The sequence below is a fragment of the Eleginops maclovinus genome, chromosome 7 (assembly GCF_036324505.1).
Source record: "Eleginops maclovinus isolate JMC-PN-2008 ecotype Puerto Natales chromosome 7, JC_Emac_rtc_rv5, whole genome shotgun sequence".
NCBI classification, from domain to species: Eukaryota; Metazoa; Chordata; class Actinopteri; order Perciformes; family Eleginopidae; genus Eleginops; species Eleginops maclovinus.
The window spans coordinates 10,651,729-10,661,672 of NC_086355.1; the positions used below are offsets into that span (position 1 = coordinate 10,651,729).

General features: G+C 38.7%; 1 protein-coding gene across 1 annotated transcript; it reads right to left on the reverse strand.

Annotated features, from left to right (window-relative positions):
* Positions 1–3,452: 3,452 nt before the first annotated feature.
* On the reverse strand, positions 3,453–9,711 carry slitrk5b (SLIT and NTRK-like family, member 5b). The gene is given in 3 exon segments (XM_063888160.1): positions 3,453–7,160; positions 7,163–9,045; positions 9,486–9,711. Coding segments are annotated over 2 exon segments (2,601 nt in total). The 5' UTR covers positions 8,990–9,045; positions 9,486–9,711; the 3' UTR covers positions 3,453–6,386.
* Positions 9,712–9,944: the final 233 nt, after the last annotated feature.

The following is a 9,944-nucleotide window of genomic DNA, read 5'->3' on the forward strand; positions in this document are numbered from 1 at the left end:
TAATAATGTTGTTTTCTGAGGGGATTTTCATGTAATCACATCAAATATTTTCCAATCTCTCCATGGGTACTTCAACAATGACAATTCACAACAAAATGTTTGCAGGAGTCTATAATAATTTAGAAAATCATAAAGTAATAAGAGATGGCTAAGAAATCATCAATTAAACATTTTCCTACATTTCTGGAGGACAGTGCCCTTACAGTTTACTTAGACCTTTTCCATGCCTAGCTGGCATCACTTATATACAGTATATATAATGTTGCCCACAAGAAGAAATGAACCACAAAACTTACACTTGTGAATTGATTGTCGGCCTGTGGAGGGAATGCAGGGCTAAAGTAATGTAACATGGCCATTTAGTCCAGCATGTTATGTCTCTTTCTTTGTAATTACGGCTTTCAAAGCAATACTCAACAGGGAATATGTTCAGGGAATAATACTCAAGTCTCTTCCATCGTATAAAGGTTTAATCAGCTGTACTGTACTTGTCAGAACAAAGTGAACATTTGAACATTTTCAGACGAGTGGTTAGTCTCCTTCTTAAAGCTGTCGGTTCAGTTGTGAGAGATGGTCAGGGAAGAGATGAAGGAAACGTGCAACAGTGCAGCAATGGCTGCATTTAAATTCAGGCTGACACAGTACATGCACAATCTGTAATAGTCCGCTCACACTTCATAGTACTTGCTTCAAAAGCTTCACAGCCTAGTCGGATTTATGTGGAGTGTGAAATTATATCACATCTAAAAAAAGATTGTTTAAAATAATACAAACTATAAATAGTTTTTACTGTGAAATTAGTTTTAAAGCAGAGAGTGATTTAGTTTATGTAATCCTAGATTTTAAACTTAAATGTATAAACGCACCCAACAGTTTTGTTGAATTGGTTAGCTTCTGTTAAAAATCATTCTAACCATCCCAGATTTTATGTATGTCATTGTGTTTTGGCGTTGCTGCTTTTTCATTGAGATCTGTGTCTCTCCCTTTCAGGTTCCATCTCTTTCAAAATCAGGAGGAGACACAGCCATAGTGGTTCACCCTGGTGAGCAGCATTTATAAATAAACCCACCACGAAACAAGAAACACATTTAACAGCCTATTCACAAATGTGGTAGGTTGTCCATTGACGCTTGTTTGTTGGCACTATAATTTACAGGCTAAAGCATGCGAGTCCGGCAAGATACAGAGAAGGACATGCCCTTGATGTGCTGAAGAACCACAAGGATAATGGGATGATAAAAAGAGGGTGCATATCAGGCATGGACTGGAGGTTAATGTGAAATGAGCAACTCTGCAGGGCAGCATATGAGCTTTATAGTGTGCCAGTGACTGGAAAAGGGACAAAGTTTCATTCAAAGTGGATCATTTTTGAATTGGTGACTATTATTAGTTGTCTGGATACTGCCAGGAAAATTTCAGAGAATGAAATTATGCATAGTGCCAACTGACTGACGTTGTAATACAGAGCACTCCAGCTATGAAAGCCTCTTATAAACATCAATTCACTGTATTCACAACACAGCAATTTATTTCACCTTTTGCCAAAGCTTTTCTTTCCTCTAGATGTGAAATATTATTCTCATGTTTAGCGTATATGGGAGGATGAAGAGGGATTTTGTTACTTTTCTCAGGTTGGCAGTCATAAGCCTGGATAAGCCCTCATAAATATTAGTGTGTCTCAGACATACTGTTTCTAGTTGTGGCAAATATACTGGCAAAGTTTAGCACATCTCGGAACTAAATCCCCCTTTCTGGGTTATGTAAATACCACGCTACCCCAGCAGCAATACATTTCTCTTCAAATCAATCTAAAATGATGGACCTTACCGTGGCATGCAACATATTCAAGGACACTGGACACACATAAATGTTAGTTTATGTTCAAGATGTAATACATCAATAATTACTGAAGCCTTTTACCTTGCCTGCAAGTTGTAGGAAGAACTTTAAAAGAAAAACGTTGAAAGACGAAAGAAAAGGATAAAGGTATGCCACAGTGGCTGGCTGAAGTCCTTGAGGCAAACATGAATACACTCTGAGTCAATAATTTATTCACCCAGACACACACACACACACACACACACACACACACACACACACACACACACACACACACACACACACACACACACACACACACACAAAGGGCGATAGGGAGAGACAGAAAACTGCTGCAAAGGAAAACAGTAGACTGAAAAAGCTTCAGGGACAGAAACACAGACTGTGAGTAACAACTGCAAATGCATATGTTGCCAGATGTTAGATTGTTAAGAAAGAACATAGAGACATATCAAGTGGGTTTAAGTCAGTGGTATCTCTACAATGTTGCCAGCCTGATGTAAGCAAATAGTAAAGTTGTTTTCCTTTGGTGGTTGCTTACAGTCATATGCCGTCTTCACACTCCCTGACACATCTCTTCAAGCTTACATAATGTAGATCTGCCCTAATTTCCCTCTCCCTAGCTGAATTGGGGTCTTCAAGCAGCTAAGCAACATAACACGATCAATCTGACAAACACATTGAGTCGAAGGTGATCCACTGTGCTTTGTTGTCTTTTTGAAATTAGAATACACGAAAGAAAATCCCGATCTTTTGTTTGTCAGTCACAGGTAAATACAGATCAGATGCATTGCATCTTTTGCAACTCAGCTCAGTCTTTCATAAACAATGTTTACAATTTAGAGACGTCAAAATGCTGAGGTACAAATTAGTTCACATTCAGCGTAGTATACTTTTGCTCCAGGTTGTTTTTCTCTGTGCCAGGTAATTGGATGTTTCGATAGATACTGCTATGTATGCAGGTGTCGGGTAGCATGTGCATAAAAAGATGTGTTCATTTTGCACAGTTACAGTAAGGTCACATATCCATACTCAGGCTTTACACACATCAAGAATAACACAACACAACATAATGTGTTGCTTTGAGATGATTGAGAACAAACATTTTGAATCTAAAGAGTACGAGATACTCATATTTTGTAAAGTACTTTTTGTAACACTGCCCTGGGCCTGCCAATGTTATTTGCGCGTCTGTTTGAACGCTGTAGGCATCAGATAATCATTTCATTTATACATGACAGAATTCATCTTTTGAGTTCTTAGTCAACATGTCTTTGGGTGGTGAAACTCAGACACCACACTTACTATCTATGCTACTTCAATGTTGATTATGCAACACAGCCATTTTTGATATCTCCCATTTGCCTATCAGAAACCATGACAATAGCTTGATGTGAACATTTGCATTGTATTTTGTAATCGTAGTAAAGGCCAGTGTTTTCCTTTCTAACATTTTCAAAGCTGTCCTCCCTGTGCACTATGACATTTACTTCACGCTTGTTTAGAGGGTGAAGGGAACACAGAAACCAGGGTATAACAAATTAATGCATATCTTTTATTCATCAGCTAACAACTAAAGAAACAGCACAATGTAGATATATTTACCCCACATATTCCTAGTTGTACTGAGCTTTTTTTTTGTTTTTTTTGCAGTAAGAGACCAGATTCTTGCTTTTCAGATCTAATGCAAGTTTGCATGGAAATGCTGATGACGTGTTCTATATACAAATGTGACGTTGACATAAAAAAGCAATGTTTCATATGAAATTCGCCCCAAAAAAGAAAGAAAGTCAAACGTAAAAAAGTTGGGGTAAAATAAGACACTGGCTGGATCTCTTATTATTTGCAAATTAAACATTTGCACATATACACAGGACAGTCACATTTCAATTCAATATATTTTTGGATTATCAGTATTTGCACTCTCACATGTGACAGATATCGGCATTTGGTCATTGATAACAAAAAGCTGAAAGAGCAAAACATATATCAAATGTGTATTATATACAGTAAACACTGTGTTCCGTTACACAGCTGCCATCTCAAGATTCATACAGATTGAAAGAAACATCATGACAAACAAAGTGTTAAAGTTGTTGGATTTTTCTCCATCAACCCTTGAAAATTGAGTTATGTGTTGTTCTATTTTTCATCTGTTGCATTAGTTTTGTTGCACAAAATGTACCACACATTTAAAAAATAGCAATTATTTAAAGAACTAAAACAATTAACTAAATGTTGGACACTGCTCACAATAAAAACATTGTGTTCTTCACTTTCTGTGCAGGTTTACAGTGTTTTCACCATTAACTTTACATCAATATATTGATTTCAATAAATCATACATTTAGTACAACACTGTGCAGTTTAACATCATGCTGCACTGTGTTGACTTCTTTTGAATTGTTCCGATAAATTTGCTCATAGCAGACACAGATCATATTACGAAATAATCAAAAAAGGACTGTGGACTTGTCAGAGGCAACACACCGAGACTGGATACTTGATGAACAGCATGACTAATGCTGGTAATACATGGTGACATGCAGACACAGTCCAGATACACATGTCCTCTAATTAGCTGAGTTAAGATGACAGGTTTAGGGCATAATACTGCATATGAGGTGAATTTACACTGTGTATTAAGGAAAGCCACATTTTTGGGCTTACACTATTGACCCAGAAATGTGTTTGACTGCATTATGACTGGATGCTGTGCTTTGATTCTCTTAGAGCATAGACCATTTTGTGCATGAAGACAACTCTATCCATCATTCGGTGTGCTTCTCAATCTATTAGCTCTTGAAGACCTTTATGCATTTGTTACACACACCATCAATCCCTTCTTAAAAGAGACATACAGCGACTGCTAATTGCAGTCAAATTGCCAGATTTCATGCAACCCAGCACACAAATGAAACAATGCCAAACAATTTGTGTTTTTCATTGTGATGCAATACACACAAATCCTCTCAGCATGTTGCTTTAAACACATTAAATTAAACATTAATGAAGTCTTACAAAAAACATTCATCCAAAATGTGGTACAGAGGTGCATCGGAATATTCTGACAAGCTTCTGAGTGTTCCATTTTAAAAAATTAAAAAGACATTTATGCAATTTGATAATAGGATTAAATATATCGTGTTTATGAGACACTGAGAGGATGGGCTGTTTGCATTTTGTAAAGATTGTCTGAGTTTACTCCATATCTATGCATAGTGCACAATGATTCAACATGTAGTACTTCCATGTATACAGCTATCATACCTACTTCTATGGCTATAAGCACATGTTACCCTATTGTGCATCTTATAAAGTGACATCATTGTTAACCTGTAGAAGTCAATAGTGCAGTTTTTTTTTAAAAACGCAATGAAAGAAATAAAAGAAATATTTGTTTGTACAAAAATGTGCAATCATTTAAAATATGTTTAAACATTTTTAGTTGAATTCTCGACAGGAGCAGGGAGATACTCATATTATATTGTAAATCTACTCAAATGTGTTGCAACTGAAAGACAGCTTTTGTAAATGTATTCAGACATATCCGATCATACAATAAAACATACAATAATAGTATCTTCTCGGTGTATGTTTGCAAGAACATACATATTTTAACATATGATATAGACCTTCAAAACTCCCATTTCAGTTACAGTACATCTGAGATTATAATCTTTTAGTTGCAACATTTCTGAGTAAGACAATGCATTGATATGTAACGCAATACAAGTACAACACGTGTCCATCCACGTGGCTCTCATCACAGATTTTGTTCAGTGTATTTTTAGGAAATATTAATTAATCTCTTCCAAATCTGAGAACAAGCGAGCAGAGATTGACTGGTCTCATAATCTGTGATTTGAGATATTACATTGTAATTACTTTTATGATCTCATGCACTTAATATCATCATCCCAGAGCTGTGGAAGCGGGAGGAAAAACTGCCTCCCTAATGTATGACTACATTTTGCACTGGAGCACAATTTCAGAGTATAAAACAGATGTGTCTTTTCTTACACCTACACACATAGGTCAAATTCATGTTTACAGATACATTTCCTGTTAAAATGAATTTGATCTGATTGAGTTTTGTCTGGGTGGGTATAGCTGTTAAACAAATGTAGTTTATTTTAGGAAAAGAACATATCTGCACACTTCATTGACATGATGAAATGCAGCTAATTTGAGAGTAAAAGCTCTGTCTCACAATACTGTCAATGAAACAGCCTTAGGATGCATTTAACGTAGGGATGAGTCATAAAACCCTATCATTCCTTTTTGATATTTACAAATGTAAACCAAACTGTTGAATACCACAGGGGTTAAAGGAAAAGAGATACTTGAAACTGAAAAGTGTTCCACTTTGTTACCCAATCCTGTAACACACAATTTTGAAGAAAAGCATAATGTAGGTCACAATGCATTGTTCTTATAAAGGTCATGACATAGTTCTGCCTGTTTTTCAAACAGGGTCTGATTCCTGATTAAAATAGAAACATTGTAACAATGCATCCAGTCTGACCACCCAGGTGTCAGATCTCTCAAAACTGTGAAAATGTTGTTCGCTTTTCCAGAACTTCAAGGTAGTCTGGATCAATATGAAGCTTTGCTTTTAGTTCCCAGTACTCACTCCTGTTGGGCTCCACATACACAGTACTTGGTGCTGCACAATATAGTATTGTCTGTTGTATTCTATCTGGCTGCACGTATTGATTCCTTGCATCAAAGTCTGAGGTATACAGACTTGAAGAGCGTGCCGCATGCCTGCATGGTAACGTATTGCTGTAGCGTGTGTGCTTGTCAGGCTCAAGTACATCTCTGTAGTAACACTGATCATCTCGGTGAGGAGTGGAGGGTTTGTTAAGAGGCTCTGGAGTGGTGGCACTGTATTCCAAGCTTATTACATTACTTGCTGCCTCTTCATCCGAGTTACCCAGAAAAGCACCGCTCAACTCGTCAAAGTCTCTAAATCCATCCACTGATTTACTGTCCGTCGGGGTTTGGGCAGTAGTTCTGCATGTGGATTCTGCGGGAGGTGGGATGTACTCATATACATGTCCTGCAGATGTTCTGACTTTGGGAATGGATCCCTTTTTGTAGAGTCCATATTCCATGTTGAGAGAGCTAATGCAAGCATTCATGGAGTTATTATGCTCTATTTGACTCTTTTGATGTCTCTTTTTCATTACCACGAACAATCCTGCAGCCACAAACACAGACACAATGAAGATGAGGAGAAGTGCTAGAATCATCACAGATAAAGGAATGGCGCTGTATTGGGTATCAGAGTCCAAGGATGTTTCTATGGTGATAGTGCTGCCAGGAAAAGATTCTCAGAGGGTGGGATCATGGAGGCAAGTATATCAGAGTTATTAGGGCAGAAATTTGTTGTCTTAATGTATCTCATATCCTCCCCTGCTAGCCTCTTAGGCGATCCACAGATGACATTGTTTACAACCGTGCCTGTGCTAAGCTGCTCCAGCCACATCTTCAACTCCAGTATGCTACAAGAGCAATCCCAGGGATTCTCAAACAAATCTACCTGCACCAGTGCTGTTAGCTGATCAAGCACGCCACTGACCGGCAGGTATCGGAGATGGTTGTTCCGAAAGTTCAGTCTGGCCAATGTCAGGCCATTAAATGTTCCAACTGGTAAAGTTTTCAAGAGGTTATTGTTCAGAAAAAGAAGCTGAAGTTTGGGAACATGCTGAAAGGTGTCATAAGTAACCTCTTTAATGACGTTGTATTCTAAGTATAAGAACTGTAAAGTGTGCAGGCCATAAAACATGTTAGCTGTAAGATGGTCAATCAAATTCCCGTTAAGGTATAGTCGTCTTAGATGCGTCAAATCACCAAAAGCTCGGTCATGTATGCGAGATATTCGATTGTTACCCAGGTGAAGCAAATCTAATCCAGTCGCCTCAATAAAATCTGATCGACGCACCACAGGGATATAATTCCCAGTTAGATACATCTTTTTGGGATTGTAAGGTTTGGGATTTAAGTCGGAGATGTACTCAATTTTTCGCTCCTGGCAGTTCACATTCAGGCCAAGGTCTGAAATTTGAAGGTTACATGTGCAGGCAGTTGGGCAATCTAAAGGCACAGGGGATTTTGTTTGATATGAAATAATTTGCCCATAATTTTGTGGTTTATTTGATGGGATGCGGGCAGTGGGCCTTGATTTTAATTTGCCTGACTGGTGGGGTCCCTTTGTGGGTCTTGATGAGGACCGTGCAATTGCAGATGAAGTGAAGGAAGCTGGGAGTAGAGCTGGTGTGGTCCTATAGTATGCATCGGTGCTCAAATGTGGCAGCTGGGGCATCTCGTATTCAGCAATGGCTCTCCTCGGGCACAACTCCTGTTTTGAAACTTCATCAAGGTCTCTCCCATGAAGCCGGAAAGGGAACTCACAAACAACATCTCCAACTAAAGCTGAATATGATATGCTCTCGAGCCAGGTTTTAAGTGCAATGAGCTCACACGAACAGTTCCAAGGATTCTCCTCCAGCTGTAACTCCACAACGCTGTTCATGTGCTCCAGCAGACCTGAGTAGGGTAGGACTTTAAGCTGATTCCCCCTTAAGTCTAAATGAGTCAATGGTACATACTGGAAAATGTTTACAGGCAGAGCAGATATTAAGTTGTCATTTAGAATTAGGACCTCCAGATGTTGAAGTCTGCTCAAGGCATTAGGCGCCACATGAGTGATATAATTATTATCAATTTGTAGATATTCCAGACTTTCAAGGCCAAAGAAAAACTCTTCCTTTAAGGCATCTATTTTGTTATTGTTAAGATGCAATCGTTTTAATTCCTGAAGTCCATTAAAAGCTCCTGCTTCCACTTCAGATATGTCATTATTTCCCAGATGTAATATTGTAAGTCCTTTGTACTCAACAAAGTCATTAGCAGATAGCTTTTTCAAAAGGTTCCCTGTAAGCAGCAGATGATACTGGGAGAAGTACACTGGGCTTATGTCTGAGATACTTGAAACCCCTCTGTTTTCACAGCTCACTGTGAGAATGCCCTCTCTCTCCTCACAGGCACACAGTCTTTGACATATTTCTCCATAACTGCCAAACATCTCAACAATGCACACTGACATTGCACTTAGCAAAACATATGAAATCCAAAGAGGCATCTTCGTGCACAATGATGGCCGAGCTCACAGTCCTGCTAAGGTATCCTCAATGTCATCTAGAAATAAAAGACATACATGGTGATGTAAAACAGTCATACTGCAATAAAAGCAACTTGCACACAACAAGCTGTAGCCTGTAAAAGTCAAAGGTTAATTTGCTGTTAGCACACACAAGGGTCACTTCAGGTTGTGTGGCTATTGATTCTATAATGGCACAAACAAAGCAGTATAGAAAGCAACTCCTCAAGCTATGTAAACAACAAAAAAGCAAGGTCAAAGCAGCACATAAGCAACAAACAATGGACTTAATCCAACATGAGGGCAAGCCACATCACGTTTGCTTGTTAAGAAATGAAAATAAAATAAAATAGGCGTACAGTTTGAATTAAATATAAATTAAAAGAAGGTTAGCTGAGACTCTGCATGACAGAGCACGCCTTGTCAGACGTTTAACAGTCAGCTTAATTTCTGACCAAATCCTGGTAGACATACATACCTCACGCACTTTGATGAAGATGAACACTCGTTGGGTAGTAATTCAGCGCATCTTTTATTTTTAATCCGTCAAAACGAAGGAGAAAACACAGTGCAAGTAGCTTACGTTCGTCGTTTTTAATGCACCGGAGAGGATGAAAGAAACGCTGATAAATCATAACTGCCAAATGCTTCTGTTTTACGACGCTGTGCCGGAGGAGACACAGCTATGCCTGGTAACAAAGTTGCTTATTCGCTCCCTCTCACGCTCTCTCTCCCACTATCTCTCTTTCACCCTCTCTCTCCGTGGAAGCTCACGCACGCAAGCACGCACGTACGCTCACTCGGTGGTCGGGAGGATGTCAAGTCATTTCATGCACAAAGAATCAGCTCAGTGGAGCATCGAGATACATTCCCCCCCAAAAGATGTTGACCTACCTACAGAAAAGATGTACCCAAAAAAAATCAATAATTCACCGTG